Source organism: Myxine glutinosa, chromosome 1 (assembly GCF_964187855.1).
Source record: "Myxine glutinosa chromosome 1, kmMyxGlut1.1, whole genome shotgun sequence".
In the NCBI taxonomy this organism is placed as follows: domain Eukaryota; kingdom Metazoa; phylum Chordata; class Myxini; order Myxiniformes; family Myxinidae; genus Myxine; species Myxine glutinosa.
The window spans coordinates 319,844,133-319,856,281 of NC_136261.1; the positions used below are offsets into that span (position 1 = coordinate 319,844,133).

At 46.9% G+C, this 12,149-nt stretch overlaps 1 protein-coding gene across 5 annotated transcripts in view; it reads left to right on the plus strand.

The window, feature by feature from the left end:
• FTCDNL1 (formiminotransferase cyclodeaminase N-terminal like) overlaps nucleotides 1-12,149 on the plus strand; it is an 84,059-nt gene that overhangs the window by 56,329 nt on the left and 15,581 nt on the right. For 4 of the 5 annotated variants that reach the window (XM_068096545.2, XM_068096540.2, XM_078769466.1 and 1 more), the window contains 2 exons: nucleotides 7,327-7,518; nucleotides 9,043-9,230. In XM_068096545.2, the coding sequence (XP_067952646.2) occupies nucleotides 7,327-7,518; nucleotides 9,043-9,230 (380 nt within the window). The remainder of the gene's footprint in view (nucleotides 1-7,326; nucleotides 7,519-9,042; nucleotides 9,231-12,149) is intronic. The other variant, XM_068096553.2, reaches the window with a different exon arrangement.

Sequence of the window (12,149 nt, forward strand, 5' to 3'; positions counted from 1 at the left end):
GACTCCAAGCCGTCGGACCTTATGGACCACATGTTGTCTCTCCTGGGCAGCCACCGACCATGTTTCCTCTTCAAAGAACTGTTCCTGCAACAGCTGCCAGGTCAGGTACGGACAGCCCTGGCCAACTCGTCTGTTAAGGATTTCCGCGCCCTGGCCAGGGAAGCAGACAAGTTTTTCTCCGCAGACAAGACAAGTCCACAGACAAGACAGCAATGTAGTGCAGCTACATTGGACCCCGGCCCCGTCGAGCCTACGCCACTGGCGGACACTGTCGCGGCCGCCATTATGGCCCAGCGGTGGAAGGCCCCAGGCTTGTGCTTTTACCACGCAAGGTTTGGGCCCAAGGCCAAGGCATGCCGGCCACCCTGCAGCTTCAGCGATTCGGGAAACGGGATGGCCGGTGCTCGTTAACTTGCATGAGCGTCAGCCGTTCGGGCAGTTTGTTGTTCATTTCGGACACCGACTCCGGACGTCGTTTCCTCTGCAACACAGGGGAAAACAAGGTGACCAAAAAAGGTGAGCGTTCTACCTGTGTCGGCATTGGACCGGGAGGCCGGGATTCACGGCCCTGGCCTGGGAGCCGCCAACGGCAGTGCTATTCAGACTTTTGGCAAACGGACCGTGGCACTGTGCTTGGGCGGGCAGCGGTTTACATGGGATTTTGTCACGGCGAGGGTGTCCACCCCTTTGCTGGGCGCTGATTTCCTCTGCGCCAACGGCCTATTGGTGGATGTTAAAAATTGGCGGCTCATTAATGCAGAGACATTCAGTTCTTTTCCATGCTCGCTGAGCGGGTCCGCTTCGACCAGGCTTGCGTGCACGCTCTCGACCTCTGATGAGTTCGCCCGCCTCCTCACCGAGTTCTCGGCCCTTACACGGCCCACCTTTTCGGCCGTTGCCGTCAAGCATGGGGTGGAGCATCACATTCCGACCACCGGCCCCTCCTTTCTAAGCCCGGGCTCGACGCCTCGACCCGGCGAACCTCGCTATCGCAAGGGCGGAGTTCGGCACGTTGGAGCGTCTTGGCATCGTGCCACGGTCTGACAGCCCGTGGGACTCGCCTCTCCACATTGCACCGAAGCCGGGTGGCGGTTGGCGCCTGTGCGGGGATTATCGCCACCTTAACGACGCCACTACCCCTGACCGCTACCCAATCCCGCACATCCAGGATTTTTCTGCCCGCTTGGCCAGTAAAGTTTTTTTTTTTCCTAAGGTGGACCTCGTTTGTGGTTACCACCAGGTCCCCGTCCGGCCGCAGGATGTTCCTAAGACCGTAGTGATTACGCCGTTCGGGCTTTTCAAGTTCCTCTGTATGCCTTTTGGGCTTAAAAACGCAGCCCAGGCTTTCCAGCGCCTGATGGACAGCGTGTTGCAGGATTTGCCGTTTCTGTTCGTCTACCTGGACGATATCCTCATCGCCAGCGCTTCCAGGACGGAGCACATACTTCACCCCCGAGCGCTCTTTGAATGCCTCAGTCAGCACGGCCTGATCATTAACCCGGCCAAGTGCTTGTTTGAGGTGGCTTCAATTGACTTTCTCAGCCACCGCATCACGATGGAGGGGGCCGTCCCACTGCCGTCTAAAGTGGAGGCTGTGAAGGGTTTTCTGCGCCCCCTCACTGTCAGGGCCCTGCAGGGGTTTTTGGGCATGGTGAACTTTTACCATCATTTCATGCCCCGTGCGGCCCAGCTGATGCAGCCCCTTTATGAGGCCCTCAAGGGCAAGCCTACCAAATGCACCATTGACTGGACCGAGGAGATGGCCAAGGCTTTCACGGATGCTAAACTGGCCCTCGCCAGTGCAACCATGCTGGCGCATCCGTCGCCCGACGCACCGATTGCTCTCACCACGGACGCTTCGGACTACGCTGTGGGCACCGTGCACGAGCAGTGGGTCAATGGGTCGTGGCAGCCGCTTGCTTTTTTTAGCCGGCAGCTCTGCCCGAACGAACGAAAGTACAGTACCTTCGATCGTGAGCTCCTCGGCCTCTACCTAGCTGTCTGACACTTCCGTTACCTGTTGGGAGCCAGCCCGTTCATGGCGTTTGTGGACCACAAGCCCCTGGTTTTTGCCATGGCCAATGTCTTGGAGCCGTGGTCTGCCCGTCAACAATGCCAGCTCTCCTTCGTTTCCGAGTTCACGACGGACATCCACCATGTTGCTGGGAAGGATAATACGGTCGTCGATCGTCTCTCCCGGTCCATAGTTGGCGTGGTTAACCTTGGCATCGACTACGCCCGCATGGCGGCCGATCAGATCTCCGACCCGGATGTCCAGGCCTGCAGGGCGGCGGTCACGGGGCTTCGATTGTCTGACGTGCCGTTCAAGGACACGGGCACCACGCTACTGTGCGACGTATCTTTGGGAAAGCCCCGCTCCTTCGTTCCCACCAGCTGGAGATGGCTGGTGTTCGATGCCATCCACGGTCTTTCTCACCCGGGCAGGAAGGCGTCGCAAAAGTTGGTGGCGGCGAAGTTCGTTTGGCATGGGCTCAGGAAGGATGTGCGCGACTGGGTCAACACCTGCGTCGAGTGCCAACACTCTAAGGTGCATCGCCATACCCAGGCCCCATTGGCGCCGTTCACAGTGCCCGAGCGACGGTTTGACCAGGTAAACGTGGACCTGGTGCCTTACGACGGGCCTTTCCGCGTTCTGGAGGCCGGGGACAAGTCCTTCGTGGTCAACATCGGCGGCAAACCGGACCACCTTTCGGTGGACCGCCTCAAGCCGGCTCACTTGGACCTAGACCAGCCCCCTCGGTTGGCTCAACCCCCACGGCGGGGCCGTCCCCCGTCGGGTAAGTCCCCGGTTGGCCCGCCTACCGCCAAGCCGCTAACGGTCCCTGCTCGGGTCATCAGGGGTCGTTTCGGGAACTGAAAACTGACATTGCCCGTGCGAGTGAATTCTGGGGGGGCGCATGTGGGGGTTACCCCATTGGGACATAATCCACAGGCACGGGACCAGTGAGGCTATTGATTGTATGGGCGTGGCGTGCGCTCGGTTGTTGGAGCCACGCCCCTTTAAGAGTGAGTTGTGTTATAAAAGATGCATGAGTTCCGGTCGCGAGTTAGTTCTGTTGGAATAAAGGAGCTTTGAACAAGCTGAGAAGTGTCTCGCCCTCTCGTCATCCGCAACTCCTACAATATGACCTTTAATTTGAAATATTTGTTACCGCCATAACTTGTGAACCACTGAAGAAATTTCAACCAAACTTGGTGCAATTATGGGCTGTAATACAAAGGTGAACTGATTAATTGTTTTGGGGTCAACAGGTCAAAGGTTATGTGCTCTTTGAGAATCCTGCAGACCATAACTTGAGTTCAAAACATCTGATGTTGTCTCTCTTCTATTTATCTGTCTTTTCTTTCTCATGCTTTCTCTCTCCCTCTCTCATGTTCTTTCCCTTTTCCATGTGACCTTTAAATGAGATCAAACATAATGGTGGGTTGAAATCTAGCATGGGTGATGGCATGTCGAATGCATTTGCATCAAATTATATTTTCTAGTTGTACAGTGTGCCCTGAAAGTTGCATTACCCCTTTGAAATTTCTCGCACCTCCCTTACCCTCTCACATGCTGTGGTATGTGGCAACACTGACTTCGGAGAATGATGGAGGGCATACAGATCCAATGACTGATTAATTATCAAAAGTAATGCATAATAAAACCTGTATTTATATTAAGAGTTTAAGAACTAATTATTTACTGGGGAGGGGTAAAGTGACTCAGGCCACCCTGTGCATTCAAATTGGCTAAAGCTAACTCTGAGCTTCTAATAACTCACGATTATGGTTATGAACAGGTATTAGGGATTGAAGAATACATAAACATTCGCAGGAATGTAAGTGTAGCTCTGATAGTGATGGGTGATTGTATACATGTGTAGTGATTGTCATATATGTGAGAGGATCTCATCAAAAAGTAAATGTGCTGTCAGTGTTTGTTCATTCCCCCCCAAAAACAATAAATAAATAAAAACACTTTGGTGATGTCCCTGCTCATGACTGTTTTCTCCCTAGGTCTCCTCCCTCTCCTCCACACCACCCGTCCCAATAGGATGAATTAATGTGGTGTTGAGAGATTGAATTGGAAGTGTTGGTGAATTAGTAAAAAGCAAATAAACAGATAGATTGAATTAATGCGGTGGTGGTAATGGTACAGTCGTGGGCAAAAATATTGGCACCCTTGCACTTTTTTCTAATAATGCACCATTTCTTCCAGAAAATTGTTGAAATTAAAAAATATTTTGTTGTCCACATATGTATTTCTTTGGTTTTCAGTGGAACAAAAAAAAAAAAGCTGAAAGAATTACTAAATCTTAGCTTATTCCACACAGAAATCCTAAAATGGCCCCGACAATATTATTGGCACCTTTTAGAAGTTGTTAGAAATATTTAGATTTCAAGCAGGTGATTCTCCTTTACTTTGGAATTGAGCTCACAAATGGTGAGTCGCAGGTGCCTGCAATATAAAAATCACTCATTCAACCAGTTTGAATGGAGAAAAGGAGTCATTCTGCTGTTTGTGTCACTGTGTGTACTGCAATGCACATGGAGAAAAGAAAGAAAACCAGAGAATTGTCTGAGGAGGTCAGACACAAGATTGTAGCCAAGCATAGACAATCTCAAGGCTACAAGTCCATCTCCTGAGACCTTGATGTTCCTGTGTCCACCATACGCAATGTTATCAGGAAGTTTAAGGCCCATGGCACTGTGCACAACCAACATCCCTGGACGTGGCTGCAAGCGTAGGATTGTTCGAATGATGGAGAAAGCACCTCGATCAACTTCAAACAGATTCAAGCTGACCTTCAGACACAAGGTACGACAGTTTCAACTCGCACCATCCATTGCCAACTCAATGAAAGGGGGTTCTGTGGTAGGAGACCCAGGCTGAGAGAGAAACATATGAAAGGCTGACTGGAGTTTGCCAAAACACACCTGAACAAGCCAAAATCATTTTGGGAGAATGTCCTGTGGACATATGAGACAATTAGAGCTTTTTGGTAAAGCACATGATCTCTATGTTTACAGAAAACAAAATGAAGCCTTCAAAGAAAAGAACACCTTCCCTGCAGTCAAACATGGAGGAAGTTCAGTGATGTTTTGGGCTTGCCGTGCTGCTTCTGGTATTGGGTGCCTTGAATGTGTGCATGGCATCATGAAATACAGAGATTATCATGGCATTTTGGAGCACAATGTTCAACCCAGTGACAGAAAGCTGGGTCTCCATCGAAGATCATGGGTCTTGCAGCAGGACAATGACCCCAAACACACTTCAAAAAGTATCCAGGAATGGTTCAAGACAAAATGCTGGACTGTTCTGAAGTGGCCACCAATGAGTCCAGATCTAAATTCTATTGAACACCTGTGGGGAGATCTGAAAACAGCAGTTGGGAGTATTCATCCTTCAAATCTCGGAGAACTGGAGCAGTTTGCACAAGAAGAGTGGGCCAAACTGCCAGTAGAGAGGTGTCAGAAGCTCATTCATGGCTATAAGAAGCGCTTGACTGCAATTATTTTGTCCAAAGGCTGTGCTACCAAATATGAAGTCTTGGGTGTCAATAATTTTGTCAATGCCATTGCTTTTTATTTTCTGATTTCCAAGGATATATTAAGTTCTGAATCAAAAACAAAGGTTCTGTAATATTAACAGTGAAATAAAGAATTGTGGAGTCCAAATACTTTTGTCAATTTTAACTTATTTTTCGAGAAAATTGTTAGTTATTTGAAAAAAGTGCAAGGGTGCCAATATTTTTGGCCACGACTGTACATGCACTGTGGGCCAAATGCCCTCCTCATGTCCAAGTTCCTTGTATACCATATACACCTCCTGTGCCTAAAGTTCCTTGTATATCCTTGTCACAAAAAATAATTATGCACAAAATGAAGAAATAAGTCCGCCTGCAAAAATGTATGCGATGGAATCTGCAGATTGTGTTCAAGGCGTTATGGAGGTTGACAATTACGGATATAGACATCCCCGCAGGGTATAACTATCATGAAGCTCCGAAACACACCTACTTTTATTGTAGATTGCTGCCATATGGAATCTGCCCATCAAAATGGGCTGTGATCATTTGGCTTCACTTTCTCATCCTCCCTCTATAAATTTATTTTGATGTTTTTGTGACTTGTTACTCTTGCTGTTATGGTGTTACTTTGCATTAAAGCTGTCTGGATTTGCATTGGATTTTAATTGACTTTGCAAATTAATTGCTTTGTTTTGCTGACTAGGAATCAAGTATGCAGCCCAGTGTAAGTAAGAATCGTGTTAATGCGAGCTTGTGAAAATGCATGTGATCATTGCATGCTACCCCTTTTTGGTAGTGGTCCATGAGCATTTTTTACTTTTCCCACCCATATTTTCTCTACCAGTTTCATTATAAAAACTACTCCGGAGTAGGGGAAGGTGAGGCATCTTCATTACATATGCAACTAGAACTACACTCAGTAGAGCACATACCTCCGCCAGGCTCACCAGTTTGTTTTGTATCCCACTGATAGCCCGGATCTGGATTCGGACCTGAACCAAAATCTAATCGGCTTGTTCTCGTCACCGAACCAACTCGTCCACCAAGTTTTGTCATAACTAGTCCACAACTTTTTAAAATATCATGTTATATAATCGCTTTTCACCTGATCTCTCAATGGTGAAGAATAACTTAGAAAATTAAATAATTATCGTATCCGAATCCATATTCAGATCTTTACCAAAATCGAAAAAATTCTTCCTTGTCAGACACCCAACCTGTCCACCAAGTTTCGTCCAAATCCGTCCACAACTTTTTGAGATATCCTGCTATATTTCAGTTTTAGCCCTATCAACAAATGGTGAAGAATCACTTTAAAACTCTCAGATCCAAATCCCAATCCGGATCTTCACCAAAATCTAATCATTTCGGCCTTGTCACATACACTACTTCTGCCAAATTTCGTCCGATTCCATCCACAACTTTTTGAGATATTTTGTTCACAAACAAACAGACAGACAGACAGACTGACAGACAGACAGGGGTAAAAAGATAACCTCCATCCACCTTTGGTGGCGGAGGTAATAATATGGGGGAATTTTTGACTCCTGAACATGTCCTCCAAATATGCCCCTACCAGGCTCATGGACGAGCTGGACAACTGGCCAAGCAACAACCAAACTGGTTGGATGATAATGAGGGGCATGTGGACAGGAAAAGAGGACTGTGGTGAATGGTTAGACAATGGATAGGTACACCTTTTCTTTTTTGTTCTTCAAAATGATAACTCTTCTTCTGCCCCTCATGATATTTCACTTTGTAACATACAACTCTTTCCCACCTTGTACCATAGCTATTGCGAGGCAGCTTGCTGACCACTTCCACCACTTCTCTGCGTTCTTGTTTGGCGCAGCTGATCGTCCTCAAAGACGATCATTGTTGCAACGCCGACGCGAGTTTGGCTGGTTCACAGGAGGCCTGCCAAGTCCGGCTGGCATGTTACCAGATGTGGGACCCCTTCCAAATTCACACCATGGTCTAACAGGTGGGCCCAATTGTGGTTGTGCCACATTTGGCAAAATCCATTGCTAAATGTATTAAAGCATTTTCATTTCATTTTCTAAAAATGAAAAAGCATATTGAAGCATTGTCTCACTTTGTTCAGATTCTTGCAAAATAGATGTTAGGTGGGTCGTCATGTGATTTGATTTGCAAATATCTGACTATATTTACCTCCGCCACCGAAGTTGGATAGATATTATGTTTTCACCCCTGTCTGTTTGTTTGTCTACAGGATATCTCGAAAAGTTGTGGACGGACTAGGACGAAAATTGGTGGGGAGGTTTGGTATGTGACAAGGACGAAATGATGAGATTTTGGTGAAGATCCGGATACGAGAACTTTTAAAGTGCTTCTTCACCATTGAGAGATGGGGCTAAAAATAATATATAACGCGGTCTCAAAAAGTTTTTGACGAATTCGGACGAAACTTGGTGGACAGGTTGGGTGGTTGACAATGACAAATCTATTCGATTTTGTTGAAGATCTGAATCCGGATCTGGATATGAGAATTTAAAAAAACAAGTCAGGAGACGACGATGGTTCATGAGCGAGCGGTATTCAATGACGGACTATAACTGAAACAGGCCCGGACAGGCCAGGCCTGGAAATGTCAAAACGAAGGTTACTGACCTTGAAATGAGATAGAAAATAATGTATAATCAGTTATGAGGTTAGTTAGATACACAATACAGAAAATTCGTTGAAAAATGAAATGAAAAAATAAATAAATAAAGAAATTTTTAAAATGAAAAAGAAAAAGAAAAACCGAGCTCCGTGGGGGGCTACACACATGACATTGGCCTAACCAAATACCGAAACCCCTGTCAGATTCCACCAAACCCCTCGGAGAAGATGTAGCTTGAACTCGATTACCCCCTAAAAAGACATATTTTTCGGGCGTGGCTCCGCCCATCGCAATACGCCCACTCTACGCAGGACACAACTAGATCATGATATCAACCTCCCACCCAAGTTTCATCAAGATCGTATGATATCATCGGGTAGTTATTCTGCGGACACACACACACACACACACACACACACACACACACACACACACACACACACACACTCACAGACAGACAGACAGACAGACACACACACATGACGAATATAGTGGTCACTTGATAACTCGTGAACCAAAAATTCAAGTGATTAGTCACCATTGAGAGGTGGGGCCAAAAACGGTATATGGCATGATATCTCAAAAAGTTGTGGACGAGTTGTGACAAAACTAGGTGGATGAGTTGGTTCGGTGACAAGAACAAACCAATGAAGATAAATATTTGCCATTACTTTTGAGTCTGCACTCTTCAATCCAATTATACTTTTGGTGAACAAGTCAAAATCCCAACCTTTCATGATCAGATTAACAATTGATTTGCCTAAGACACGCAGCATGAATATAGAAAACCATCAGTTTTGAGCAGTTACCAGGTTATAAAATTGCACTTGCCACACAAAAGGTCTGTCCATTCCATAATTTGATGTTCATCTTTCTCTCCAGCCATTGGTGCATCTCCATATGTGCTCAACTGCAATGTAACTATAGACACAGCGGAGATGCAAGTGGGGCAACGTATCGCTGCATCAGTGCGAGCCAGCAGCATCGGAGGACTACCAGGTGTCCAGTCAATGGCACTGCCTAATAAAGGACGCATTGAGATTGCTTGCAACCTCCTCAGCTTGCCAGAGGTTTGTGTTTTTTGGTATTTTATTGTAAAGCTATTGTATCGACGATAGAAAACTGGCCGTTCACCAAGGACTTGCGTCTGTCTACGTCTGAGGAAAAATAAGGACAATAAATGTTCTCAACCAAATGTTGACAGAAGTATGTTAACCACAGTGAGTAAGGAATGGGAAGTGACATTTTGGGCATGAAATAATTTTCAAAGCAAGAGAACAAACATCTCTTGCTCAGTGCAGCATCCTCGGCATGAAAAGTCTAAGCTTTATTTTTCAACAAAAAAAAATTGCTCCAACAATTTAGTTTCCATGGTAGTTATTACAATTGGTAGTCGTGGTATAATTTAGTCTGACAATTCAGTTACACAGGCATCGGTGTTATTCCATGGAGCATTTTCCTTGTCTGTATTCGCTTTCCTCTTCTTTTCTCTTTTTTTCTGACAATCAATTTGGTTCCATTCCATCACTCAACCATAGGCAGACTACTTTTTTTTTTTCTTTTTCTTTTTTGTATACAGAATCGAGGCTCGTGAAAGAGCTAACATTTATTTCACAAACAAATCAACCAGACAAACAAAATATACAAAAGAGGGAGCGGAAGACAAGATGGGGAGAGAAGGGGAAGCACACAACCACAACATTTGAGAGCAGGGAGAAGTGTGGGAGGGAGAGGGACTTGGGGGGAGGATGCGTGGGAAGGGGGGGGGGGGGGGGGAAAGGTATAAAACACAAGGGGACCGAAATTAGCAGGGGTAGAAAAGATCAAGGTTTTGGATGGGGGAGGATAAGAGATGGTGGTGAACAGCTGTTTTAAAGACCTGGAGGGTGGAGTGGGATTGAAGAGAGTGAGGGAGTTTGTTCCAGAGGCAGGAGAAAAGAGGAATGAAGGAGTGAAGGTGAGCAGAAAGTCTTGATTTTGGCAGTTTAACCGTAAGAGGGTTGCAGGCAGATCTTGTGCGACCTGTAGGAATATTTGGGGGACAGAGCCCAGAGAGAGCTGGGGGGGCAAGGCCAGAGAGGAGTCGGTAGAAGACAGAAAGACCACCAACCTGCCTGTGGTGAGTGAGTGAAAGGCCCTTGGAGTTAGCTTCATCGCGGGAGATTCCAATGATTCTGAACGCTTTGGTTTCAACAGCGTGAAGATGAGCTAGGTGTGAGGCAGGAGCACCAGACCAGAGGGGAGAGCAGTATTCCATAGAGCTGTGGATGAAAGCCTTGTATGTGGTGAGGAGCTCAGGTGTGCCAAGGAAGGACTTCGCACGACGGAGGATGCCCAGTCAGCGACTGGCTTTGGAGGCCAGATTTGAAATGTGGTTTTCCCAGGAAAGATCATGGCAAATAGTGAGACCCAAAAGCTTGAGTGACAGAACTTCTTGGAGAGGATTATTCAGAAAGTGGATGGGAGGGTTGTCCAGTCGGTCTTTTCGGAGAGACATCGTAAGAGTGTGAGATTTATCAGGATTGAAAGACATGTTCCATTTGTTTGCCCAGTCTGTGATTTTGTCCAGGTCTGCAGAGAGTGAGGAGGCTGCAGGCTGCAGACTGCCGATCTGAGGAATGAGGAATGGAGTGACAGAGAGTAGAGTCGTCAGCAAAGAGATAGAGAGGATTTTCAAGAGAGTCAAAGAGATCATTGATGAAGACCAGAAAAAGCACAGGGCCCAGAACACTACCTTGGGGAACTCCAGACTGAACAGGAAGAGGAGATGAGAGAAACCCATTCAGGGCCACACGTTGACTACGACCAGAGAGGAAGTCCGCCAGCCATGCGTGGAGATTTCCATGGATACCAAAGGAGGAGAGTTTGGTGAGCAGAGCAGGGTGCCAGACCGTATCGAAGGCATGTGAAATGTCAAGGGAGACAGCTCTAATTTCCTGTTTGGCGTTTAGGACCTCCATCCATTGTTGAGAAAGCAGAAGCAGCATGTCCAGAGTAGAGTGACCAGGTCTGAAACCAAATTGATGATCAGAGATCAAGCCATTGGAGAAGAGGAAAGATTTCATATCTGAAGCAATGATGGATTCCATGACTTTGCTGATAATTGGGAGAAGGCTGATTGGTCTGTAGTTGCTAGGATCTGTTTTTGCACCTTTTTTGTGCAAAGCGGTGATGTTGGCTGATTTCCAAGCAGATGGCAGATGACCTTGAGCAAAAGAGAGGGTGAAGAGAACAGAAAGAGGGAGTGAATGAGCGGAAGAACATGATTTTAGGACCCGTGGGCTGATGCCGTCAGGACCAGTTGCAGAATCAGAGTCGAGGGTTGACAGAAACTTTTCCACCTTGTCAGGAGGAAAGGACACAGAGTCCAGGAGCAGCTGGGTATGACTGGGTACGGTGGGTACAGAGCGGGATGGGTTTGGGACACGAGATTTAGAGGCAAACACAGAGTTGAGGCATTCAGCTTTTTCATGTGCGGAGTCAGCCGTTAAGCCGTTTGAGGTGAGGGAGGGGATGGAGGGGGAACAAACACCAGAAACAGATTTGACCAGACGCCACCAGGATTTGGAAGAGGGAGACTGCTTATCTCTCAGCAAGGTTGAAGGCCCTGTGTCTAAGAAGAAACCAAGACCATCTCAGTGGATGTTTCTCTGGTATTTGACAAAGCTTGGTATCCTGCTTTGTTTGCCAAGCTCGCTGCCCATAGCATTTAAGGCCATCATCTTCATAATCTGTTTCTGACATCCACCATTCACATAGTCAACACACTGTTATCAATGGAATATTTTCGGGTCCTCTAACAGTGGACGCCTTGGGTGCTCCAAGGCAGCATCTTTGGCTCAGTATTGTTTCTCATGTATACATAAAATACCTCTCTGATGCTCATGAAAAGCCTCCATTTATTTTTGCAGACTCCACATTCCATTGTATAGAATGCGTCCCCTCCTCCCAACCCTAAACAGGCAGACAGCAGCTGCATCACTCTCTGC